This window comes from Ochlerotatus camptorhynchus, unplaced genomic scaffold (assembly GCF_037179485.1).
Source record: "Ochlerotatus camptorhynchus isolate MF236.1 unplaced genomic scaffold, CSIRO-AGI_Acam_v1.1 ptg000070l, whole genome shotgun sequence".
Taxonomy (NCBI): Eukaryota; Metazoa; Arthropoda; class Insecta; order Diptera; family Culicidae; genus Ochlerotatus; species Ochlerotatus camptorhynchus.
In genome coordinates this window covers 4,638,836-4,666,189 of record NW_027040560.1, presented here as the reverse complement: position 1 = coordinate 4,666,189, position 27,354 = coordinate 4,638,836, and the positions used below count along the sequence as shown (strand labels likewise).

The 27,354-nt window shown below is 45.0% G+C and overlaps 3 protein-coding genes across 3 annotated transcripts in view; 2 read left to right on the top strand and 1 right to left on the bottom strand.

Moving 5' to 3' along the window:
* Positions 1-27,354, top strand: part of LOC135697445 (zinc finger protein 479-like) — a 322,329-nt gene that overhangs the window by 60,265 nt on the left and 234,710 nt on the right. The window lies entirely within an intron of this gene.
* Slimp (Seryl-tRNA synthetase-like insect mitochondrial protein) lies at positions 4-1,385 on the top strand. Its single transcript, XM_065217005.1, has one exon. It carries the CDS (start codon positions 82-84, stop codon positions 1,333-1,335), a length of 1,254 nt encoding a protein of 417 aa, XP_065073077.1. The 5' UTR covers positions 4-81; the 3' UTR covers positions 1,336-1,385.
* Positions 1,360-22,437, bottom strand: mv (mauve). Its single transcript, XM_065217004.1, has 11 exons — positions 22,280-22,437; positions 21,571-22,126; positions 21,343-21,419; positions 12,514-12,790; positions 12,264-12,380; positions 9,693-12,207; positions 5,906-8,983; positions 5,167-5,843; positions 4,945-5,104; positions 1,667-4,886; positions 1,360-1,608 (listed from the first exon to the last, which is right to left on the bottom strand). Exons 2-11 carry the CDS (start codon positions 21,733-21,735, stop codon positions 1,476-1,478), a joined length of 10,419 nt encoding a protein of 3,472 aa, XP_065073076.1. The 5' UTR covers positions 21,736-22,126; positions 22,280-22,437; the 3' UTR covers positions 1,360-1,475.

Genomic DNA, 27,354 nt, shown 5'->3' with positions numbered 1-27,354 from the left:
CGCTACCATACAAGTATCTCAAAATTCCGCACATCACTATTATCCTATACCCAGTTATGCATTCGATTCAAATCCGGTGAAATGCTCCGCACAAGGCCACTTTATCTGCTTTCTCGGCGGGCCTATTCCTCCGCACTCTACATCACCGGGGACAAAGCGAAAGAGCAGTACGCTCCCCTCGTTCCCTACCTGGACTTCCAGGCAAAGCTGTCGGACCTGGAAAAACTGCAGCAGAACCTCCGACTACGCCGGTACCGGTTGGATTTTGAAGAACTCAAAAATCAGTGGGCGCTGTACAGATCGATCGAGCTGCGCAAACGGGACATAGAAGCAAAAAGGATTCACCTGAAGGAGCAAATCAACAAGACTAAGAATGAAGACGAAATCAAACAGCTGAAGTTGCAAGCCACACTCGCTAGGGATGACCTAAAGAGCCTGAAGGAAAGCGGTTATTCCATAGCGGACACGTTCGTTGCGGGGAATTTCCTGGCCATCCCGAATGAGCTACACGAGAGAACGCCAGCGGAAAAACAGAAACTGCTGTTTGAGCGAAATGTGGAAGGACACTCGAAGCCGATTGGGGAAGAATGGTTGGAGAAGTATGATTCGACGTGTTTCTATATGACGGGGGATGCTGCCCTGATGGACCTGTTTCTTCCGATTAACTGTGCCGGTGTGTTGCAGGATGCTGGTTTCATACCGTTCTCGAATCCCGATTTCGTTCGAAGCGTATTAGTAGAGGCAGCTAGGAAGGATCCCGACTCGATCTACCTCATCAACGAAGAAGTTGACCTGGAACACAAACTGAACCTGCTGCATTTATGTGGCGGAGGCTCGATGCTGAGCTTCCTGGGATACCTGACGAAGCTTTCGGTGTTTCCCACGGCATTGCCGCTGCGGTTGGTTGCTATCGGTAAGCAGTATTTCTACGATAAGATCCAAACCAGTGCCGTTCAGATGTTAGCTGCGTCACAAGAAGGATCGGAAGCCGTACAAATATTCGATGAAACGATCGAGCTGTACAAAAAGTTCTACGATCAGCTGGGCTTGACCTACAGGTTGGTTCAAATTCCGGCTTACAAACTACAACCGTCTGAAGCCATGCGAGTGGATTTGGAAGTGTTCAGTCCAAAGACGGAGGGATTCGTGAAGGTTGGAGGTGTATGCTACTACTCGGATTTCATCAGCAAAAGGATAGCTTTCAACTACCACGAAGGAAAAGTGCAAAAGTTCCCGCATCTTATATCCGGGACCGCACTGAAGGCTGCAGATCTCATTAAGATATTGCTGCAAAATGGCATTTGTTTCGAACAGATGGATTTTCTCAAACGATAGAAATAATTGAATAAAGCGTGCTAGTTACGGAATAGAAAAATATAATATCATTCTCTTTTTTCATCTTAACAAAAATATGATAACAGATCGATAAAGCTCTTGGTTATATTCCTATGAAGTACAGTTATGACCGAATTGGCTTAGCCAATCGATCGCCGAACCGGTAGTTCCATAATCTGAGGTGATGTCCCGGGAAGACCTTCGGACTTCCACGTTTGAATCACATTGCTTGACGTTAGTACGATCAGGTGCTGGTTCTTGGAGTAGATTAGGCTGAAAAGTAGCAAACATGCTAGCGATTAGTCACATTTAAAGAATGTTTCAAACGTACCTCATTATCCCGAAGGGTTCTCCTAGAATCGTAGTGATCTCACGAACCAACGCTAGATTCCAGCTACTATACAGTCTTATTACACCACTCTCCATTCCAACTGCTATACAGTTCACACCGCAGCCCTCCTTCACCGATGTATAGCAGATTGCCATCACCGGACTTTCCATGAAAACATGCTCCACATACTTGGCGTTGATCGTGTGCAGCCGCAGCTGATCGCGACTGGAAGCCATCGCCACGTTAACGTAGTCCATGTTGTAGTTCTCTGTGACCTCAAAACTCTCATCATCCACCAGCGTTGACGTATCGTTCGATCGACTCGACACCGAAGCAGCATGAACGCTCGAATGAATCGTTACGATATCCCCCAAAGTCGGGCTGATCGCCACTAAACTGATCTTAGAGTTGATCACATTGACCGGTTTTGGTATTTCCCGAACATAGCTCAACGTATTGTAGTCCCAAATTGCCGCCGTCCCGTCTATGCTCACACTAACGACGATCTTAAACTCCGTACTGATCGCGATCGCCGTTACCTCTGCTCGATGTTTGATCAAGATCACCGGGAAGTTCCATCTGATTGGAACGCCACCCGTGGATTCGTCGCCGTCGTCGTCTCCTTCCAACTTTTTCCGCAATGTTGCGCTCTTCCGATCTATCCACCGTCGGAACGAACTTGATCGCGATCGCGTCACCGTTGGCTGTATGTTGGGATTGAAGAATGACACTTTCCTCGGTTGCCGCTGTTGGAACACTGCTATCCGTCCGGATCGATGCCCGAACCAAATATCCGGACAGTTTGTATCACTTCCGCATGCTGTGATGGGATCCATATTCGTATTGTAAACCAGTTCACTCGATCGGGTATCACTTTCCTGAACCGATCGAAACCGTACCACATCGTCCAGATGGCCCCAATCCATCAGATAATGACCCCTGGAATGTTGACCTCGGAAAACATTCATTCGAGCGGGCAGGCCAATCACCTTGTTGACATCCATGTGCGTTAAGGAAGTCAGGCTGGACAGAGTCGCTCGGATGTCAATGATCTTCGGACTCGGCAGCACAGGCGATCCACTGTACAGTCCCCACTTGAGCCCGCTAACGGTGTCAACAACCTCGGGAGGATTTGCCCACAGTGGAGCAACGTTCGACTGCGGATGTGGACTATCGAACAGCTGCCGGGGCATCTGACCGTACGTTTTGACCATGGTTTCCAGTGCGAGCTTTTCAACCGGGTCTTCAATGTCTGTAGCGTTGAAGTTGGCATATGTTGCCGGGTGGAACACGTTGATTGCCTCTACAGCTGCCGAACCTGTTTGTTTGTAACCGAAGGTCAGATCGATCCAGCTGGAAATCCGTTTTCGCACGTAATCGCACTCCAATGCTTGCCGATGGATTAGCATGAAGAGTCGCGTAGATTGGTTGCACCAAGCCGGCAGTTCAACATGATCGACGGGCTCTCCGGATTGACGAAGTCCAAAATCGAATCCTTCGGAGTTTTCCAGAAACTCTGGACAGCAGTAAAACTCCGGGATCAGTTCCTTCACGTCCGTGGGCGAATCTTTACTGGCCAGCTTCCAAGTGGTGGCCAACGAGTGGAACGTTCTATCCGGGATGTCGAAGCTGTCGTCTTGGTATTGCAAGAACAGTGATGTGAACGGAAGCATTCGAACAAGGAAGTGCAATACCGTTCCGGAATTTGAGTAATGCGAACTGTAGTGGTACGGCTGAATCCTGTTGAGGGAGTCATTTTCCGCTTGCTTCAAATAGTTGTAGTTGTTGATGTAATGCTTTTCCAGATCCTTATACTGGACGGCGATTGGCTTTTCCAGATTACGAAAAGTCCTCTCCGCAAGAAGGTCTAGTTTCAAGCTTTCATAGTCAGCCAATATCCACGGCAATACCGGATATTGCATCAGGTCGTGATAGCTTCTGCCGGAGATTTGGTTCAAATGCATCAGATATTCCCAATTGCTCAGAGAACCTTCCCTCCAAGCTTGCGTTTGTGCTTCCAACTCTTGCCGACCTTCCCGTTGAACGAGATCCTGGAAAAATCCGGCAAATATCTCCCGCTCCAGCGAACGGTCGAACACCAGAAAGAGCGATTTGTCGCTTCTGAGGAAGATTTCCACCGCCGTCTCCTGATGTTGGTAGCGCTTTGTCCAGATCTTTGTGATGTCGTGTAGATCGTAGATGGAGATATCGCCAGAACTGGGACTCAGCACCAGTTCCGTACTCGTAAGGATGCACTCACTATCCAGCTCCTGTTTGGGTGAAATCTGCTTCACAGTCGAGGTGTATAGCACTTGGTTCTCCATCGAAAACTCCTGACTACGATTCTGTGGAATCAGGTACTCCAACAGCGGTTTCGAAGCGTCACCGTCTTGTGTTCGAAATTCTTTTTGAAGAAACCGCTGTTCAACCGTCCGCCGACATCGTCTCATCCGATTTTGAACCATACCTGGACCATACGTGTCATCCAGCTCCCATGAACTCGGATATAGCTTTTCATTATACCAGGGAGCATCTTCGTGGGTCATCTGTTCGATGATCTGCCTCCACTGGTTGAAGAACTTGAAGTCGTTGTCTTTTTTGAGCTGGATGATTAGCTCCTTGCGTAGTTTGTTCTGTTTCTCCACAATGTTCCTGGTAATCTCCATGGCAGCGATCGTACAGGTGTGGATCAATTTTTCCTGTTTGTTGATCGATTTGAGGATCGTCTGTTCTTGATCGTTCAGATTGATCGTCCGAAGGTAATCGAACTCCTCCAGGGTTTGAGTCAACGTCCACGTGCTGTTGTGCGTTCCGTCGATTGCCTTGCAGAAGCTGTTCACGAACGCCAGATCTTCGACGTTCAAATCTTTATTATTGAGCAGAAGTATGCTCTGGCTGAAAACTTTCAACATGCGAATATCGCAGATCAACGACAGGTAGTTTCCACTGTCAATGTACTGACCAAGTTGACGGATGGTGTACAGCTTCAAACTGGCCGGACGTTTCGGTAGAAGACACCAGAGAATGATGTTCCCACCGCGGGGGTTTCCATTTAGAGTTCGATTCATGAGGCTCTTTATCAGCAGGACTTCAGCATCGAATACCTGATGTTCGGCGTCGCAATTGGTGATGAATTGCACTGCTTTGTCGTGAATCTGGTTGAAGCGGGCCTTCACTTCTGCCTTCGGGATCACACTGCCTGGGAGGTCTACTGTGAAAGCTGTAAACCAAGTTGTAATCATTAGTTGATGTTTTAGAGCACATATGGGGGGTCTTACAATTATTCTTATGACCGATGATGGAATCCGTTGGTCGGTAAACGAATAGCTGAAGTAAGTTCCGGTAGAACAGGGCATGGATGTCCCGGACTCCTCGTGTGACCTTGGGGTTTTTGTGTCTTTCGGCAAGCGTAAGACCGTTGATCAAGTCCCAGAAAGGCTGCAATAAATAATTCAAATTAAACTCAATGCTTGACACTTTCATTCAAATCAAACACTCACGTTGATAAGGGTTACCGAGACCAGCGATCGCTGCGAAAAATTGGTGATAAAGTTCAGGAAACTATCTCGATTAGCGATCACCTCCCCCTCTTCCTTCTCATGCATTTTGACCGCAGTCTTAACCACCGTTCCCACAAGTCCATTCTCCACCATATACTGAACAGCTTTAGGATGTTTCACCCCGATGTAATCCATCAGATGCAGCACGAGTTGGAACAGTCGAGAGTCAACGTGCGATTGCGGCAGGATCGCCATCAAAACATTCAAACCACTTTCCTGGACGACGTTGACGTGGTACTCCAAGATCAACGACTCCAGCGCCAACACCGAACCGGTTTTCGTGATCCATCGGAAGCAGCTGTTCAACAGATCAACACTGACGCTATGGGATCCGATCTGATTTCCCAGATGGTGCCAAAAGATCTTAAACTGCTCCTCGGTATAGCTGAATAGCACCCGATCGCTGATGACCGCGATCAGGTTGATGATCATCGTCCGGATTCGAATGTTGGAGTTGTTGGCCAGAATCAGCAAGGTCTCTATGATTTGGTTTTCCGCGTTGAAGAACTGTTTCGCTTCCTGATCCGGAAGGATCAACAAGAAGTCGCACAGTGCCCGTAGAAAGCTCTCCTGGATGAAGTCGTTGCCGGTACCGAAGTAGTTTTGTTCGAAGAACTCTGTGGAGTGCAGGAAGAGGTTTTATATAATTGTGTCGACGGATACATACGAAGGTACTCACTGAATTTAGTAGGCAAAGACTGCGTGGACAGGTTGAGTTCCTTTCTCGTGCAAACCTTGGAAGGAGAACTTCGTTCCTTGGGAGTCAGATTAACCCGGCTGGTTGGGCTCTGCAGTCGTCGAACTTTGTGCTTATCGTTCTTCAAGCTCCGTCTTCGAATGTTGACATTTGCGAGTGCCTGATTCAGCCTGTCGTAGTTGGTTTCGTAATCGACTGCCGAGGGACTTCCGTGAGAAGACTTGGGTGTTGATTGCGGTGATGCTTCATAGGAGTCACCGGCTTTGCTCTCCAGCTTATCCATTTCGATGAAACTGGTTGTCGATTCAAACGAAGCCACGTTGCTGGTGTTTGCGATCGCCAGTGGGATTACCTTGCGCAGTTGGGAGTACTTGAGACGCCGTTCGCGGAGGTTCAAGCGTTGTGTGAACTTATTCTCGTTGCTCTTCGCAGTTCGGTTCGGCAGGTGGGGATTGATGTTGAAGTAGAACTTCTGGCGATCGTGGGTTACGTAGCTGTCAGTGGGTTTGTGCATCAGTAGCAGCAGGTCGATGATTTCTTTCAGCAAGCTCACTTTCGGAGGAGTATTCGAGAGGATTGTGATGAGCGTGACTAGCGAGTCTGCTGCAGATTTGGATATTTTGACAGTCTTTGGTGGAATAACGAAGTTCATCCGGCAAAAGTCGATCAGGGTGGGAGCGAGATTCGCATCAGCTAGACGTTTGCAGTTGTACTCCATGCCGGGGTGTTTATCGCGGGTAATTGTGATGAGGACTTCAAACACCAAGTTTAGTACCTCCTCTGAGTTATCGATCCACATTTGGAAATTTTCAAAGAAGAATATGATGATCTCCGGGTAGCGGATTCTGGCTACGGAGTTGGACAGAACGCTATAGACATCGCCACGGCGAACCAAAATCGGATGATCGAATGCGACCTCCAGCATGGCAGCCAGGACGCATACTTCCTTGTGGCATTTCTTGTTCTTCAGCACGATCCCTACCAGTTCGAGTAGATCGCGTTGAACGAATTCGTTGTAAAAGTCGTTGTTATCGTGAGCGATTCGCAGCAGCAAGTTCAGAGCATTGGCGTGGATTCTCGGTGAATCGGACAGTTCGACGATGCGTGCAAAGGCGAACAGTAATGCGGAGATTCCACCGGATAGCTGTATCGATCGTTGAAGGGAAAGATTTTCCCTCGGGGTAAGTCGTGGTGAGAAGCTAAGCATTCCCAGTGCGACTCTTCCGTATCCGGGTTTACCGGTGATGAATACGTCCGGTTTGTGGGCAGCATAGCTACCGACGTGCGATCGATGCAGCAGGTGGAAGTGATTCCGTGGATGGAGATCCTCCAGCGAAAGCTTAGCCAGGTTTAGACTACCGTAGTTGGGAACGATCTCACCCTTGAGGAATCCGTTCAGGTGTATCCAATTGGGGCCGAGTGCGTAGAGATTGGCCAATGTGGATAGGTCTGTGAAGCTTTTCCTGAACAGTTGAACGTTGGAGAGGGAATAGTTCAGTGGACAGTCATCCTCGACGCCTATTCGATGGCCGATGGCAAGCACTGGTAAAGCGGTGTCGATGTGGATTTGGCATGGGTCACCTATGGTCACAGTTTGCTGCTGCACTCCGTCCAGCGTAAGGACAATGACTATGGAGTTGTCTAGCTGTTGAACGGATAGAGCCAGTGAAGTCCACTGATCTTCTACCAATTGAAAGTCTTTGATCGTGTATTGCTCTGAGTGAAGATCGTAGAAGTAGTCGTTCGAGAGGCTTGTGGTGGCGACGGTTTTACCTGCGGGTAGGTGCTTGTAACAATAGACGCACTGCGCTCCAGGCGCATCAATACGGAAAACCTGCACGGAGGGTTCAATCGATCGTAGGAAGTTTTTGTAATTCCACATGTGAGACAATTCTTTGGCACAATTATCGCAGCAGCTTACGTCGATTGCACTTGCCAGATAGCGCTTGGTATTCGCAGTGGAGATAATGCGATCGGGTTTGTTAAACCGCACCGTAAACTGTCGCTGGCGGTTGATGAATACGGAAACGATTTGCTTCTCGCTCCCGACGGAGATCAGATGCGTGATCGTAAGACGATTGCTGTCCTGCTGTGTCGCATTGAGGCGGAACCACACCGAAGCCGTACACCCTTCTGCATTCCACGGTGAAAAGTTTACATAGCTCAATGGGATCATCTTGGCTGAACAGGTAAATGGCGATCGTATATTGTAGTATCGGTGATGCTCCCGTAGATAGCTGATCTTCTTCGACAGAAGCACATCACACGTTGATATTCGAGTGCCGTCGTCGCTGGGATCCGGGAAGCTAACTTCCGTGTAACATTCGAGCTTGAAATTGGTGTCCACAAGGTTCATCAGCTTGGTCAAGATCAGCTGAATCGGAGGATCTTCGAGGCTTAACAGCTGCAGGAACTTGGAGAACACTTCAGGGCTTTCCAAATCGGTGATCAACTCCAGTACCGACGTCTGTAGCTCTTTCAAGCGTAGATCACTTCGCTCCAGAACCGGACCGAACCCGGTTATCAGATACAACGATCCACCCAGATGATCTTTGATACCATTCAATTTCAAAACCATTTGCGATAATGTAGAGCTCCAGTTCTGTGGATCTGTGGCGCACTTTTTCGATAGCTCTATCAGTATGTCGATCACTATGTTACAAATGTTCTGATTGACCTTCGTGGAACCGACCTCCCGCGATCGCATACTACTGCCCCTTCGCGACACGATCGTCAACAGTTGCTCATTCTCCACGTCTCCGTCGTATCCGTCGTCGAAAGCGGTCGTGTAGCTTTCATCCGTGGAACTGATGTCATCCTCAGCACTGACTGACTTTCTGCCACCACTGCCGAACGATTGCGCCGGAAAGTAGTACTCGTTTTGCTGTTGCCCGTCAACGATTTCAAAACCGCAGCCCTCACTCCGCACTTCGGCGATCTTGAGCAGCGACTGCAGTGCGTTCATCACATTTTTCGCAGCTTCCGGCGAGTCCCAGTATTCCAGTGCACCACTGAGAAGCAGCTTTTTCAATTCGATCAGCGCAGACTGCATGGCGTCTTCTGTAACATGAAATTGGATGGATTGTTCGATTATATGGATTGGCTTTTACCGAGTGAAAAATAAATGTGTGCTCTGTTGCGATAATGAACTGAACCTGACTGAAATCGGCATTGTGAAATGTCGAATGATTAGGTGTGTTTTGCTTTACGTTCGTGTGCTTCGGCTGTGCATGAAACAGGCGACAGCCAGGCGGCCCTGATCTTTTGTAAGGCTTCGCGGTTCATAAGCCGGAGAGTGGATGACGCTAGGGTGGTTCGATGCGCTTTAATTATTGTTGATTTTATGTTGTTATGTCATGACAAAAATGCAAATGGACAAACAGTCTAATCACAGACAAACAGACGTAACACTTCATTCTGGATCATCATTAGTGCATTTAACTTGCGTGCAGCATTGCTACCGATTTACCGAGCAAGCTTGTTTTGCGCGAGAAGCTCGCGAAATGTCGTTACTGAGGTCCTATTTTTTTAGGTACAATGTTTTCAAGAAAAACTTATTCAAAGAGTTACAACTTTAACGCAATTAATTTCCCAAGAACCACCCTACACATCGAAACGAAGCGAATTATCCCCACACGAGTAACAGTCACTTGAAGAAAACAGAAACAAAACCTATCAGATTACACACATGCTTCTACTTCACCTTGCCTTCTATCACCAGCTTTAAAGAGAGAGAGAGAGAGAAAAACCCCAAGAAGCGAGAACTCACCCAATCGGTTGTTCCTGTCGACGAGCAACTGAAACGCACTGAGCATCAGCTCCACCAGCATGGCCAACCGCTTCCGCACGAATCCCCCGCTGGACAACAGTTGCCGGGCCTGTTCGGGAAGTTCTTCAAATGGCGTCCGCACCTTGGCCGTTCCTGGAAAGTACTCGTCCACCAGTTCGGCCAACATTTTCCTAATGTTGAACTTTTCCAACAGAGACCAGCTCCTTTCCAGCTTGCCATTGTTGAGCTGCTCTTGCGATGCCGTCTGGAAATGTATAAGCTTGTCCACGGTTAGCTCCCGAAGAAGGGAAAATTCTTCATCCTCCAAACCGTCGGAACCGATCGAACTGCAGCTGTAGAAAAATTCATCACCTGGAACTTGGTCTTCGATCAGCTGGTCGTTGAAGTGGAAGATGTTCAGAATACTTCGACGCTCCGGGTTGATCAGTTCGGTTAACTCCGTTGCAGTCTGCTTGGAAGGGGATGATTGGCTCTGTCTGGGCTTGTCGTGGTAAAGAATAGCACTGAACAGATTGCAAACCAGGCGTAGAATGTCCTCACATTCACCGAACGTGGCACTGAAGGATTCGTATAAATGATCGTTGATTTGAATCAGGTACCGAACGAGTTTCCAGTGTTCGGTGAAAAGCTGTAGAACATTGGTGGTAGACTCAGCGTTCGGAAGAGTGTCCCCGGCCTTAGCTGCAGGCCCTTTCAGTTTTATTTGAACGTCACTGGTCTTGAGAATGGCAAACAGTTGCCCTAAGTGATCGGATAGCGCCCGCAGATTATCCAAAATCATCCTCCCCAGTTGATCTTCGATCGTGTCCAGCAGATGTGAGTTGTCGAATGCGATCCTCAATATGACCCCAACCTGGTAGACGAATTCAGCTCGCATGGATAGATCATTCAACATAGCAATGTTTTCTTCCGTAAAAAAATGCTCAAAAAGGTTCGCATCTCGCAGGCATCTTCCCACGATCGATAGGCAGCCATTGACCAGGTCCTTGGTCGTATCATCCAGCATCCCCTTCGAAAAATCAGCCTTCTCTTTTCGCAACTGTGGCAACACGAGATCGAACAGGACAAACTTCTCCAATGAGTCCGGTATCACCTTGGTCACATCCTGAAGGTACTTGAGCAAGATCGGCATCCGAGGTCGGTTCTCTATGCGAGCAAAGGCGTCGAACACCTGGCGATGGATGCGATCGAAGCGTTCATCGAAGCGGTCGCAGTAGCGTTCGCCTTCGCATCGTGTACAGCTGGATCGTCCGAAAATCGCGCATATCACGCTGCGATTGGCAAAGTTCAGACATATCCGCGGGACTAGATCGTCGTTGGTGATCATCAGTAGAACTTCCAACGTTTCAATGGTTGCATTGCAGCAGCAGATTTGATTCTCGCCGAAGAAATGCAGCAGCATTCGCTGATCGGAGTACTTCACTACGGGGAAGACGCGAAGAAGGATGTTTTCCAGCGCACAGATGTATGCCGTTTTGGGATCCTGGCGCGCGTGGTGTAGTCTGTGTCGAGCTCGAGGAAGTTTTTTACCCGTTACGCGATTCGGGGCTAGCACGACGATGAAGTTCTGGAGCATCTTGAGCAAAATGTCCACTACAGACTGTTGAGTTGTTCCATTGGATTCTTGCAGGAGACTGTAGACATGTTTGATTATATCCAGATTACTTTCCAGCAGGTGAAATATTGCTAGAAAGAACTGCTCACTAACCAGATGCTCATTGTAGTGCAGGAAGGTCTGGTTGACGGTGGACACGATCGTGTACGTAAGGTTGTAGACGAAATCACAGCTAATTGGGTTTGAACTGTCGGCTTCAAGTTCTTTTCGTAGCAGTTCCATGACTTCGGATGCGATCTGCTTCAAGCTAACGTGATCGCTTTCCAGCGTGTCGAGGAAGAACAGGTTGTTCAAACTGAGCATCAGTATTCCCAGCAGTTTGTGTCTGAGGATCAGCCGGTTGCGAGGGTTCTCCTCCAAGACTTCCTGCCGACGCAGCCGTTCGATGGTCATCCTTAGGCAACTGATGGTTACGGACTTTTCGTCGATCATGAAAATGTTTTCATGGATGACCAAACTTTCGAGTAGATTAAGTACGATCAAGGTAAGGCGATCCTGACTTAAGGCGGCACGCAGATGTGCGTTGAACGGTTCGGTGTGGTAATCTGCGAGGTTCGTGGGCTGCGGTTGATTTTCAGCAGTCGTTTGAGTTTTGTGCTCTGGTACAGGTGAGAACGAGAACTTTCGGCAGATGGCCGGAGGTGAAGATGCTTGCATCGGACTTGAACATTCGATAATTTGCGACGAACTTAGGTTTAGCGAATTGCGCTTTGCGCCTCTTCGCCAGTCACTGTTGCCGGTGCGCATTTTAAACACTTTCAGCAGTTGTAGGTTGTATTCAATTAGATATTCTAGATCCGTCTGATACGTAATGACCCGTTTCCGGGTGGGTAAAATTTGAATTAATACCTCTGCGAATTCCCTTGCGTTTACGATATCCTGCAAAAAAGGGAACACAATGTTTAGAACGTAATTGCGTAGTTGATAAAACTTACTTTGGCACCAATTTGGTCAAGGATCTTCAAAATTCGTCCTCCGACGCCTTCCAGCAGGAATTCCCTCAAAACGTGACAGCGATCCTCACCGGTCTCATCAAACGGATCGGTTTCGATCTACGGAAGTAAGCGATGGAAAGTGAGTGATATTACGTCCAGCATCCACGACGATAAGATATCGAATGTGGGCCACATGTACAGGTATTTAACACAGGGCGTCTTGTTCCTGCACAAATACTCATGTACTTACCTTGTTATCGTTCTGATCAGCAAGCAGTAGCAGATCTGCTGCGGTGCCACCGAGAAGTGTTTGTGTGGTGTCGTCTGCAGCAGTGCCTGTAGTGCCAGTAGTGCAATCAGTCGTCCCGCTTCGGGCCGTCATGTACGTGGACGCCGACGAGAGGGACGACGTGATGGACGAGGCACGTTTACGTGCTTCCTCCGGGATGCCTTTCGACGAATCGCAGATCTCGTAGATAAATAGTAGCAATTGGTGTGATAAGACCGATGATATGGTTTCCGAGATGCTGTTTAGGATGCAGGAAGAGATACAGCTTTGTTTACTCAGTGAAAGAAATCGGAAGATGAGTGTACGGTGGTAGCTTATCAGTTTCTAAACACATTGGTTTCTACGTGCCGAAAGACTGGGAACGTTCACTTTCACGGTGCATTACATCATGGAAAGTGGGTCGCGTAACTAAATTGTAACGTGTGCAGTGGTCCGAACAAACAGATTTACATTTATATTGTGGACGATCGTTCGAATGGAAGGTTTACCCCGGGACGTTTACCCACCTAAAGCTCTTTCCGACCTTATATCTCGATTTTTACTTAAGTACTTAGGGTTACTTAGGTAGTAAATATGGACCAGTAGTTAGAATATATTACTATTATTATTATTATTATTATTATAGAGTTCAGGCTCACCATGGAAGTTAGGCTTTCGTTCGACGGTTTTTCAACGCAAAGTCCGAGAAACTATTGCAAAATATTTTGCTGATTTTAAAGGAACTTCCCTGAGATTCCCTGAGTGTCGATACCCTGTATAATAATCTAATCTAATCTAATCAAACACCAACAGCCAGTTCTTGAAAGCATCCTGGAAAATGATAGATATACCTCCATAATTTTCTTTGTCAATTTGATATATATTTCACATCGAAGATGCGTCACAAATATCAAAACGGCCAGGTCTACTGTGCAGCATTTAAGGGGCAAGATGATTCAGAAAATATCGGGCCTGTTTAAATCGAAGATTTAAACACGATGCTTCAGAATCCAATAAATGGAAGAAATGTGGATATCTCGTACCGTACGTTCTGATTTTGGTAATTATATGATTGGTTGGTCGCTGGAAGCATCAAAGCTAGAAAGGTTAAGTGATGCTCTATTTTCTTCTGACGATTGGGACATGAGCACTAACACTTGTCCTAGCCTTTTATGGCTTATGGCTATAGCGCCATTACTCGCTTTGTGTCGATACCCTGTATAATAATACCAAAACATTCAGAAGCTTTAGACAAATCCAAAAAGCACTTTAGGGAAAAGTGGGATAAGAATGGAACTCGAATAAAATTCCACAATTTTGACCAAAACAGAATTAATTACATAATCTTAATGCATAATGCTTAAACGGGAAGATGACCACGAAAAAAATAATCTAGGTTTGTTTTGATATAAAAAAATCTTAGAAAATTAGTTTTCTTCTGTCGATTCGTGGAAGAATTTACATACTTTTTCTATCTCATCATGAAATCATCATCATCAAATATTGGATGATGTCGGTTTTTTGAGAAAAAAAATGTTTTTACACCTAAATTTTCTTTAGAATGTGATGAGAAAATTGACGATTTTTTTGATTTTCGAAATCTTCTTCCAATATTTTTAGAAAAATAAAAACTTTTTTTTTTTGGTACACACTAATCTGTGCCGCGAGATTTAGCTGTGCCGAACGTAGTGAAGAAGGCCGAAGTGTACAAATCAAGATGTCAATATCCCATGAGTTTGGCAACCCTGAAGTCATATAATGACTTTTGTGATTGTTTTAATTTTCAATTTCTTTTTATGGTTTCTGGCAAACCTCCTCATTTGAACGTGAGCGCTCCACTCCGGGCATTGGAAGAGGAACTCGATGGGTTGGATAGATACGGTGTTCCAGTAAATTCAACCCGTCCAAAAGAAACAGAAACGAAGGTGTAGCCTGATTGATGGTGGACGAAATTTCCTCCAGCTGCCTGTTAAATACTCCCCGACAAAATCAAAACAAATTGGAATGGGCGAAAGTTCAATTCCAGCATCGTCGAACCAGGTCGTCTGATCAACTCGTGTGACATCGAAGACATCACTCCTACTCCAGATCAGTCATACTTCGGGAACGGTTTGTGATCCAGATAAGCGTCGCATCTGCAGTTCTACCATAGAGGTAACTCTAAGACCAGAAGGTCTAGAAGAAGCATGCTCAACTTTTTGGCCCAGCTCTGGTACTATATTCGGTCCCAAGCTAATCGATGCACCCCTCGGAACATAGGAAAATCCACGAACCCCTCATTTTATCTGTCAAACTTTCATAGCAAATCAAAACAAACATAGTGCAGTACTAGAATTTCGACTGGAATGGGGTAAGTTAATCGATTTACTTGTGACCAATAGACTAGTCAAGTAGTGAGCCAATTTAAGGTGATACTCTAAGGAAGCCATAGCGTGAAACTTTAAAGGCACAAATGTCAGCTTCCACAAAACATACAAATTTGAAATTGCTACTCCTTGTTTGCTGTGCTACTACAAACAGAGAGTAGCAATTTCAAATTTGTATGTTTTGTGGAAGCTGACATTTGTGCCTTTGAAGTTTCACGCTAAGGCTTCGTTAGAGTATCGACTTAAGATCGATAGTTTCGTATTGATTGTTGGTTCTACTGCAGGCAGGACCCTGTGGTTGTTGTTGCTCATCTGCACGCCCATGGGCTCTTGACGAACAGCAAGTTGCTAAGTGTCATCATGCGGGAACCGTTGACCCCACCGAAACCCTTACTTACCTTACCAATCAGGCTAAGGCCTTGTTGTCCTCTGCTGTCCGAAGAAGTCGTCTCCGCTCTACTCGATCCATGGCCACACTTCACCAGCCTCGTAGTCTGCGAAGGATCCGCAGGTCGCCTTCTACTTGGTCGATCCACCTTGCCCGCTGCGCGCCTCTTCTTCTTGTTCCTGTTGGGTCGCTTTCTAGAACCATTTTCACTGGGTCGTCGTGCGACATTCTTAAGACGTGCCCAGCCCACCGTAGTCGCCCAATTTTTGCAATGGATGGTTGGTTCTCCCAGCAGCTGGTGCAATTCGTGGTTCATTCGCCTCCTCCACGTTCCGTCATCCTTCTGCACTCCACCGTAGATGGTACGCAACACCTTCCGTTCGAAAACGCCATAGCATAGTCCAGGTCTCGTGGCCGTAGAGGACCACCGGTCTAATCAGCGTCTTGTAGACAGTCAACTTTGTGCGGCGGCGTCCAAAGTAGGCACGATTCCCTGCCATAATGCGTCTTTGAATTTCTCTGCTGGTATCATTTTCGGCGGTCACCAGTGAGCCCAAATACACGAACTCATCGACCACCTCGGTTTCGTCACCGTCAATCTGAGCTCGGGGTGGGAGGCTAACATTGTCTTCCCTAGAACCTCTTCCTTTCATGTATTTTGTCTTTGATGCGTTGATGGCAAGTCCAATCCGCCTAGCATTCAGTCTGATGTATGTCCATGTCATCGGCAAAGCCCAGAAGCTCGATGTACTTCCTGAAGATCGTGCCACTCGTGTCTATCCCTGCTCTTCTGATCACACCTTCTAACGCGATGTTGAATAGCAGACCAGACACGAAAGTCCATCACCTTGCCGTAGCCCCCTTCGAGATTCAAAGGGACCCGAGAGTGTGCCCGATACTCGAACAACGCACAACACTCGATCCATCGTCGCCTTGACCAATCGCGTCAGTTTATCCGGAAATCCGTACTCGTGCATAATCTGCCATAGCTGATCTCGATCGATTGTGTCGTATGCGGATTTGAAATCGATGAACAAATGCCGATGAACAGATGCCGAATCGCGAAAATTTGGTCCGTGGTAGCGCGGGCACCCATGAATCCCGCCTGGTATTGACCCACGAACTCTCTTGCATATGGTGACAGACGGCGGCATAGAATTTGGGAGAGTACCTTGTAGGCGGCGCTCAGCAGTGTGATCGCGCGGTAGTTGCAGCAATCCAACTTGTCGCCCTTTTTGTAGATTGTTACGGTTCCCCGGTAGCGGTAGAGCAGAACTACCATAGGGCTGACCAATGTGCACCAACAAATCAAACAAAATCATGAGAACATAATTTGTCAACAAACGTGTATTCTCATTGCCCACATATTCTCCCCTCCTAGCTCCTGCTCCTCTCTCTCTCTCTCTCCTACTCTTATTACTCTTCCTGGTCCTGTCTAATGCTTGCCAAACAACATAACTCTTCTCTTTTCCTTTCTTTGGCGTCGCAAAGCTTCCGCCTACCACGTATATAGGAACGTACTCACAGCATTCTTCTCCTGCACGCCATCGATGTTGTCGCTAAGGGGCTCACTGCATGTCCTCGGGGCTCGCGATTGACTAGCTTCCCGCCGTCGTCTGGTCGCCAACTCGACGAACGATCGTCGTACGCTTCCGTCTGAGACTGACGTCCTGTTGGTCACTCCCAACGCTCGCCGTCACACGGGCCTCCGTAGTTGGTCCTCGTCTCACCTCCGTCTTTGACCGTCGAGCGGTCCAATCGCTTGCCGTCACACGGAGCTCCGTAGTCGGTCCTCGTCGTACTACCGTCTTTGACCATCGAGTGGTCCAACTCCGTCGACGTCAGCCGGCCTTCCCGCACTTCCCGAATCTTGAGACCGTGGCAAAATAAAGCGCCCCTCTCGTTCCAATTCAGTCGTTTTCCGTGCGGTCCGTGTAGCTACCGGTTGATCACTGTTCCTGGCTCAAGCCAATTTGAAAAGTGCCTTCGACTACGCTGAACTCCTGACCAAGAGTCCGTTTCGTAACCAGTACGTCTGCACGTCTTCTACGGGCGGTTAGCGGTGGAAGTGGTTTGGCTGGCTGTACTGTCCACCCGTCTACTTTGTCGGCACTCTGCACTCGTACCGGAACTTTTCTACCTGGTGTGCCAGATGCCACTATGGTGGTTCCACCAATAAGGATTTTTTTTCACTGCCGCTTTTCTTCTCCAAGCCGGCAGTCACGGTGTCGTTGTTCGTGTGCGTGCGTTCTCCTCATTTTATGTAGTCTCGAACGGAAAACGATCTCGCACCACGGTGTCAAACACGAGAGATGAGCAAGAGAATTGCTTATGTGCTTACGTTTTCAAGCCAGGAAGGGGTTTGGACTTTTTGCTATATTATTCGTGTTACTACACTGAGTACAATTTTAATTGCATTTTGTACTATTATTTTACTAATGTAAGATTCTAAGCTTCATCTTACAATAAACGGAACAAGATTGGGCATACGACACCTTCCATCCACTCCTCCTCCCAAATCTTGGAAATTACCCAGTGCAGCGCTCTAGCCAGTGCTTCACCACCGTATTTTAATAGCTCACTTGGTAGTTGATCTACACCAGTTGCTTTGTTGTTCTTCAGCCGACCGATCTCCTCCTCAACTTCTTAAAGATCAGGGGCCGGTTGTCTGTCATCTTCTGCGCGTGCTCCAATGTCTGTTACCGTGCCACCTTCGTATGTATCACCGTCATAGTACTGCTTCCACCTCTCAATCACCTCACACTCGTTCGAGAGAAGGTTACCGTCCAAGTCCTTGCACATATCGGCTTGCGGGGTGTTGCAGCATTCTCGCCCGTGCTGCATTCTTCTCCTCTACTAACAGTTTGCATTCGCCGTCAAACCAGTCATTTCTTCGGTCCGGGATCGCAGTACCTAGCCCAAGTAACAATTTTGGTTTTATGAGGGTTCTGTAGACCATGATTTAGACTTGTAGAATGCTATAAAACCGCCATACAACCTGCAATGTTACTTGGGAGTGCCGCTGCAGCAGTACTACCTATGTCGGAACGGATATCACTCCAGCCATCTTCAAGAGAAGCTGCGCCAAGCTGCTCTTCCGATGGTAGTGCAACCTCCAGCTGCTGCGCGTAGTCCTGGGCAACTCCGGCGTCTCGTAATTGCTCAATGTTGGGTCGCGGCGTCCGACTTCGACGGGTGTTATGCACCGTCGAGAGTTTTCAGCGCATGCATACTGCAGCTAGGTAGTGGTCCGAATCTATGTTCGCACTGCGGTACGTGCGGACGTTGATAATATCGGAGAAGTATTTCCCGTCGATTAGAACGTGATCGATTTGGTTTTCTGTGTGTTAGTCAGGTGATCTCCAGGTGGCTCTGTGCATATCCTTGCGGGGGAAAAAGGTACTTCGAACTACCATACCCCGAGAGGCTGCAAAGTTCACGTTTCGTTGTCGTTCGATAAGGCATGCAGGCTGCTTGGCCCGATTTCCGGTCTATATATTGCCTCATGTCCTACCTGAATGTTCATTTCGCCTATGACGATTTTGACGTCCCGTTGCGAACAGCCGTCGTACACCTGCTCCAGCTGCGCATAGACCGCTTCTTTTTCGTCGTCGGGTCTCCCTTCGCGTTGATGATGCTGTAGTTGAAGAAACGGCCCTTATACCTCAACTTGCACATCCTCGCGTTAATCGGCTGCCAACCAATCACGCGTTGGCGCATCTTACTCAGCATTACAAAGCCAGTTCCCAGCTCGTTGGTGGTGCTACAGCTCTGGTAGAAAGTAGCCGCTCGATGCCCGCCTTTACCATACCTTTTGTCCCGTCCAGCAAAGTTTCTGCAGTGCTACGACTTCGAAGTTGCGTGATTGAAGTTCTTCATAGATTAACCTATCGCAGCCCGGGAAGCCAAGCGATTTGCAGTTCCATGTTCCGAGTTTCCAATCGTAGTCCTTATTTCGTCGTGTAGGTCTGTGCCGATTGTTCCGATCCGTATTTCTTTTTTCGGTATTTGCAACTTTATGTTTTTTTCCAGGGCGGCTTGTTGGGCCTGCCCCAACCCCCTGTCTCGCCGGAGGACCATCGTGCACAGCTCTATTTAGAGTCTCATACTGACACTAGGACGGTGATCAGCCGCTCCTAACATGGAGAACAGACGCCGTTTTGAGCCGCACCTCCATGGTGAACAGACGCTCGGGTTTGGTGAAGCATTTCCTCAATCACCGTACTATGGTTACCGTACCACCGAAACCCTCTCAACCGCTCATCAAATTTTAGAGATTGAGCAAGGCCTTACTGACCTTGCAAGAACTGAGAAGTCTACAGTAGTTGTGACAAAATATGCATATCTGTTTAAAACATCAGGAAACATACTGGGAAATGTCTTAAATTTCGATTACAAATCGGGGAAAATATACCTCCTTTTCCCGAACATAAATTTTAAACCTTGTAAAATTTTCAAGGGTATTTGTGTGTGCTAGATTTTCAGAAGTCTTTGAAGGATTATCAGGCTAAATTTGCATAGATTTCAAAAATCAATTACCTCTAAAAACGGCTCCGTTGGAGTCCCTTTTGGTCGGCATTCGGCTTTACTGTTCTGTAATAAGTATACACACGATGAACATCATGTTTTTTTTTTAACGGTGGTGTAGTGGTAAGCGTGATTACCTCTCACCCCAGCAGGCCTGGGTTCAATCCCAGTCGGCGCCGCCGGGATGTTCTGAGGCAAAACATCTCTGATCACGCCTTCCTTCGGATGGGAAGTAAAGCCGTTGGTCCCCGGTTCATGAGTTGATGGGTCGATAGGTAGGGTCCAGGTGTGGGAGCTGCCTTCCTGGCACGTCGGTAGCATTGGTGCACAGCACGGAAAACAAGATCGACGGAAAAAACAAACCAAAGGAAAAAATCATGTTTTTTTTCTTCTCTCAAATGATGTAATTGGACCAATGACAGCTATACCGACGGTCCACGATCACATTGGGCATCCCGGAAATATTCCGGTGCCCCCAAAGTGGTGGCCAATTCTCAACAAGAACCAAAACCTATCGTGCGACATTTCAAACTTCATGAGATTCAGAAGATTCCGTTGTGAGATTCGATTAAATTAGAGGAATTCTAGATAAAACACCATGTACTTTGTCTCTGTGTGACGTTGCCGTACTACAATTTATTGAAAAATGTCAGACGCCATTTTGAAAAAAAAAAATCCGAAATGGCCGAATTTTTGCAAAAATGTGAATAATGGCTATAAATTTCAACCAAATCGGAGAAGGTCGAGTCTGGTTGATTCGTCATTTGGCGTGAAACTGCTCAGTATCAAAATATATTATCAACATGATTGGATATCATTTTGATAATTTGTCTTCTCTCCCCGTCTCGATGAGCCTCATCGTCGCCCACTGGTCACCATAGCCAGTCGAGCTTGAGATGAATCTAAAACCCCACCCCCAAGCTCCTCCTTCTACCCTATCCTAGAAATAAGTGAATTTTGTTACAAACAATGAACAATTAATTATCGGCTCCGTAAAGCTAACACGATTGAGCCTTCGAAACAAACAAACTATAGATATGAAAAAAATATTTTGATAATATTTTGATAACCGGTTTTACTCGGATAGGCTCCATTAACAAAATTATTTAATTATGTTCAGAGAGTCACACTTTTTCGGCACCGATAAAGGAACCTCTCTAAGAAAGTGATTTACTTCGAGGGAGGTTAATTTCCAAAACCATTCTGTCTGTGCCGATAAACTTTCACATTTTGAAGCAGCAACAGAACTAGAATACATTGTACATACTGGAGCCCATAAAAGTGGCAACGGTTTCTTAGATATGTCCAACCTCGGAGGTATCAAATTACGGCGGTCGTAAAATTCAAACTTCTTCATCTTGCTGGCGATTGCAGGCTTTGCTTAGTGATGAAATAAGGACACGCCAGAACGCACACTGATAACGGTAGTTGCCCCGTACTTTCATTAATGATAAGCCGTTTGATTGACTTCTTTGCGTAATATAATACGTATACGATGCATGCATCATCTCTCTCTCTCTCTCTACTTACTTTGATCGCTGAAAGTATGCTCGTTGGTCGTCGTTCAGCTTCCCGAACTCATATAGGAACACCTCCAACCATGCAGTCTGAAATATCGATAGCAAAAAAAAAACAACCAACAACGGAAACAATTATTCAAACGGAAGCACGCTGAACTTGAACCATTCGGATGATCTCATTATAGGTCATTCCATCGGAATGCGAATGGGAATAAACCAAGACGCAATTTATCCCTACCTTGCTTCCACCAGCGGCCGTCCCGATGTCGTCGTCCTGTGGCTCATCACCAGCAATCCCGCTGCAATCGAGGCTACTGGCATTCAGATAGTTCTTCCACAGCATGGTGATCCGAGTGGGGGAAAACGAGTCCGGCCTCGGACACACGCCTTCCGACGACGCCATAATTCCACGGCGCGGCGGTTTGGTTTAGGATTAGAGCAAGCGTAAATATTGCTGTTATCCGTCCGCCGACCGAGTGTTGGTCAATATTTGCGACTCGCGAACGAAATTTATGAACCGCAACTTTCTTGCCGTGTGTCGCGGATGTAGCCAGAACAATATAATATTTTCGTCGTCAACGTCGGAACCGAATAAACTGAATCATCTTATGCTTTTTTCCACTGCTAGAGACTTTCCGCTGTGGCTGGCTGGTTCGAAGAGTTGTTACGCGTTCGAGTCTTTGGCGATTACTGCTGCCGCCGTGTTATTCCCGACGATGGCGATGCCTCCGGTCTTTGCTGGTGTGGATTAGTGAATCTCGGAGGAGTAGCATTAATGATACGCAGACCAGCTGCTGTTGAGAAATAAAAATCTACATGTACATTTGTGTACAATGAGTAAGCGATAAGGAACCTGTGTACTACTTCGCGTACGTGAGGTCAGGACTTGCTGTTTTGTTGTGGGTAGCAAGTTTCCCTCTCAGGCACATTCGTACGAACGTACTTACCTGCTATTCTGCTTCACCTTAGCTGCACCAATACGGGAATCTTTCTATTGCCTCGGATTGTTGTCCTCGGTCATCTGATATCCAATGTCAACCAGGTGTATTTCCAATAAGATCGTTCCAATAGTGACAAAAATAGAGTACAGCACCCAGCACACAGTCAGAGGTCGGTGTTCATTGGCTGATGGATCCTTTGTTTTGGTTGCTATTTGCGCTTCACACTTGATTCATATTTGTATGTAAGGGATCATCCACAAATGACGTACTGTATTTTTGACTAATTCAATATCTCTCCCCCCTTAGCGTATTTTGCTATACCTTATATATGACCGGTCACCTAGGAGCTTCATCAAAGGTGACACACAAGGAAGAAATGTTAGTTTGTTTACTAAAATAAACTATGCCATTTTGTTATGGCAAGTTTTGCTATAAAAAATGCTCGTGTTTATTAGCGAAATTCACATCAAAGGTTGTTTAATTGTGTAGGAAATCAGTCTGACACGGCATTTGTGAACAAGCATACACCTTCCAGTCGTATTAAACAGGTCAAAAACTGTCCAAATCCGCCCATAAAATGTTTTATTTTGAATTACTGTATGACTTTTCGTGAACATTAACGGCAAAGAACTCACCAACACTGGGAGACAGTGAGCTCCTGCCCACCTGTGGTAAAACCATCTCGACCGGTTACAACTTCTGAAACCCTCCCTCCCCCTCAAATGCTACGTCATTTGTGAATGTTTCCGAAGAGATTAATGTTTGAGTGCGTGTCATTTGGAACTCAACATCCGTAGAATATGTGATTCTACCTCGATTAAGATATTACCTTATTCTGCAGTTAGAAATTCAGTGCCAACATTTCAAAGGGGCGTAATTGCATTTGTAAACAATAGCTTTGGCCATCGATTTCTCGCGAATAAAAGCTCACCCATGAAAAATAATAACACCAACAGGTAGAGGAATGTTTCTTCTACCAGCTAGCATTGATATTTTGGAGGGGTGAGATCTCATTCGCGAAAAATTGACGGCTAAAGCCATTGTTTACAAAAGCAATTACGCCCCTTTGAAATGTTGGCACTGAATTGTTTATCACTGTCCATAAATGTTCGTTAAATGCTTAATTACATTCACCTGTATTAACATTAAATCATTTTAAGCATGATTCTTGTGGTCCCATTTTTTACGAGTTTAATAGCTAAGATCATGTTACAGTCACCCTACACCTATGGCTCATTTCCACATGATCAGCTTATTCGTAATTGTGGAGTGATTGATTTGAGTAAGGACTGTTCAAGTTATAAAAGTAGAAGGGTCTGTGCCTAAGGGCACGAACGGAAGCTTGACGTAGGACCGAGCGTAGGACCGCTAGTGGACGGACATTGATATTTTATTATCTTCGTTAATTTTGAACGGACGTCTCATACTCAGATGTTCTGATTTCTGATTGCTCGTTAGAAGGGATGTTAGTTTTTCATTCTTATTGTTTGATTAACCATATCACATGGTGACAGGTACTATGATTATATATATTTTTTTATTTGTTGAATCGGTAAACAAGCCGTTTTAACCACTCACAAGCTGATTGATTACAGTTTGTGAGTCGAACAGTTAACTGGATATTTTGACATTTGACTAGCGTAATATCAGAAATAAAGCATATTTTATGCAATTCTACTAAACATCCAAATAAAAGTTATGTCACAGACAAACAGACATAACACTCGTAAGTTGTTCATCGAACAAGCATTTAACGGACAATTTAAAAGTATCGTAGTTGGTAGTACCGCCACCTGTGGCGCGCATAGTCAATTTCCTTGCGTTTGACGTTTACACACTACCGCCATCTGTTCAGTGTAGTGCCCACCACAGTGCACTCAACAGATGTCGGTAATGTTTTAGCGACGATGTTTTATAGTGAGAAATATTCAATGAGTTATGTCTGTTTGTCTGTGGTTATGTGTTGTGACAAAATACAATAAAGTTGATAAAACATATGAGCACGATTGCAAATAGAGAAATACAGATGAAGCCATCCCAAAGTTTTTCACAAAAAAATACGTAGTACACTTAGGTATATAGGTTCGAGCAACAGCTAGCGAATTCAGTATCATATTAATCTGCCAAAATGATTAGATAAAGTAGAAATTTGTTTTGATTAGAAGAATGTGAGAAAATGAAACATCGAGCATAACATTTTATAACTAATACTTAATAAAATTTCAATGCTTATTTTTCATAAAAAATAAGAAGATTTTCGTACTCTCGGACATAAAAATTCAAATTTTACGAAAATGTGATTGTTTCATTTTTTTTATTTTAAGGTTTGTCTCTCATTACCGGGACTTGTTTTTTGTATTTTTAGACTTTTAGAAAAGATACAAATCACTAAAAAAATCACGATTCAGGATTTCGAGGTTTTTAAATAGATTAATTCATTAGAATGCAAACCTAAGTCATTCTTCAAGATTCTTAACTATGAACAAACTATTTCTGAACCTCAAGTGAGCTCAAATTATATTTACGACGAATCACAATAAGATCATAGAGGTAACTCTAAGACCACTGGGTCCCTTATTTTTGGCTCACTCAGTACCAGAACAACGGTCCCAAGCAGTCCCAAGCTATTTCACTCACCCCTGCATGTTCTGCATGAATCCACACACCCCTGATGTTATCTGTCAAACTTTCATAGCGAATCAAAACAAACATAGTGTAGTCATAGAATTTCAACTAGAATAGGGTACATTAATCGTTTGCTTGGGACCAATAGGCTACTAAAGGGGTGAGCCAATTTAAAATCGTTAGTTTCGTAATTGATTGTTGATAAGATCAAATAAGAATACTAAGATGAAACTGTCGGAAGAAAAACTTTCTATTTTAGTGTCCTCTTCCACGGTCCCTTTCATCCAATGAATGCAAGGTAATTTAGTGGTTTTGCTGCACTTTTTTTTTATCAAAACAATCACACCAAAATCAGAGATGTCCCATTTTTTAATTACTCGATTAACAACTAATCGATTATTTTTTGTTCGCTGTGCTGCCATTTTTCCACCAATGAGAGTGCAGCACATGTTTGAAACGATCGGTGATGATCCTCTGGAGAAGTTAATGCTTATATCGAGGCTTATATCGACATTATATAACGGATTACAAATGTTTTACTTTTCGGTTCGTTAATCGATTTATTGATTATTCGAATGAAAATCGGCCATCACTATATGAATGTGAAACGTCACGTTGCCAGAATGTTTTAAAGCTTATCGGTATCAAAGGTTTTAAAAAATCGGTACTTATCGGTATTTACTATTTTAATTAATTTTAAATTTTTGCCGATTTTGAAAGCGAAATTTTTTATCTTTTGGACTATGATCGAAAACTTTTGGAAGAAGACTCCGGGGAATGTTTGAATTAGGTTCTGGAGGAAGTTGACAACAACATCCAGAGAAAGAAGAAAGAAGCTCCCCTGGAGGAAATTTGAAGAAAAATCTAAAATCATCCGCGAAACATCCAAGACATAAATAGAAAAACTTCTAGTGAAAATTTAAAGAAACAATCAGAAAAAAAATCGGATTTCACATTCAAAGGAAGGCAAAAAAGTTTTGGAAATCGGAAATAAATTCCAGAAGTAGCCATTTCCAGGGGAAGCCAGAAGGAGCTGCGAAAAACCTTCCAATTGAAGTAAAAAAAATCCAACTGTACAAAATTCCAGAACTAGACGAAAGAAATTTCTGGGAGAAGTTTAATTGAACTTCCTGCAGAAGACGGAAGAAACTTCCTAAGGTAGATTGGGAACAAAATGTGGAGGAAGTCGGAAGCCAGAGCACTAACGGTACAGTCGGAAGAAACAAGAACATAATTCCGGAAGAAAGAGCTCTTGAGGGATGTTCTAATGATCCAAAAAAAAATTTCAATGGAACTTCCCTGATTATAATGCGACTACCGAAATATCTCTAATCAACTTTGAAAGTCTCTAGACTTTCTTGAATATTACAAAATATCTTAAGCACTCTCACAATTTTCTTGAATTTATTGTAACATCAGCATTGAAGTTCTCTGATATTCCTGATTTTTCTAATTTTTAAAAGTTATCAACACTGTCATTAATAAGCACGGAACTTCCCATAAAATATTCTCACAATGTGCTAATGTTCATGTAACTTCCCTTACGTTTCTTAAATTTGCATGAGCACCTCGGAACATTGCTGAAGTTTTCGGAAACTCCCTTAAAAATTCAGCGATTTCCTTGAAATTTATTGATCTGTCCTGATGTTCTCGGAGCTTCCTAAAGTTCTCTCAATTCTCCTGAAACTAATGGAACTGTCTAAAAGCAACAATCATTTTAATTATTTAATAAAATCGGTATAAATCGGTATAAAATCGGTATTCTGAGGAACCTTATCTGTATATCGGTATCTAGTTCGGAAATCGGTATAAATACCGATAAATCGGTATATCTGGCAACGCTGACGTCACTTCAAATATATGGACCGTACATAAATAATGATACAATTTGAAAGGGACCGGGGCTAATCACAAATTACTTCCCCACGGTAACTGAAACAAACACGAGATCATACAGGGGTGTGTAAACATAATTTCATACAGCGCGGTCTGGCAATGTGGATGTCTTGTCTTCGACATTCTTATGCACTTATGTGTGTATTGAAATGAAGGAAGAAAAATACAAAGGATATTAATATTAACATGGACAGTTTTGGCGTGGTGACTTGCAATTCCAATGAATTTTACCATTACATTTAGAAAATGATGATCGAAGAATGTTTCAAAAAGAAGAAGTAAACAAATTACTTACCCTTTGTGGAACCTTAAGTTTATATGTTGGTCTGCCAGCTGAGCTTGTTGGTCACAAATTGTTGAGTTGAGGTAAAAGATCTTGCAGCAAATTAGCTTTGATTAACTGCAAATGAAGGTCATTGAGGACATCGATAGCAAAATGATGAATGGCTGAGTTCTTTTTGTTTGCTTAACATCCAATGCAATGTAATTCCCTAAATGTAAGTCCCAACGCTTCGTGGATGTTTATAATTCTTTTTACTGATTTGTACTGTTTTTATGTA

Excerpts from the sequence above, each read along its gene's own strand:
- mv (XM_065217004.1), bottom strand. The coding sequence starts at position 21,735 with ATGGCGTCGTCGGAAGGCGTGTGTCCGAGGCCGGACTCGTTTTCCCCC. Across the intron at positions 21,420-21,570 it reads CGGCCGCTGGTGGAAGCAAG|ACTGCATGGTTGGAGGTGTT; the intron begins GTAGGGATAAAT and ends TCGATATTTCAG. Across the intron at positions 1,609-1,666 it reads GAACCCTTCGGGATAATGAG|CCTAATCTACTCCAAGAACC; the intron begins GTACGTTTGAAA and ends GCTACTTTTCAG.
- Slimp (XM_065217005.1), top strand. The coding sequence starts at position 82 with ATGCTCCGCACAAGGCCACTTTATCTGCTTTCTCGGCGGGCCTATTCC.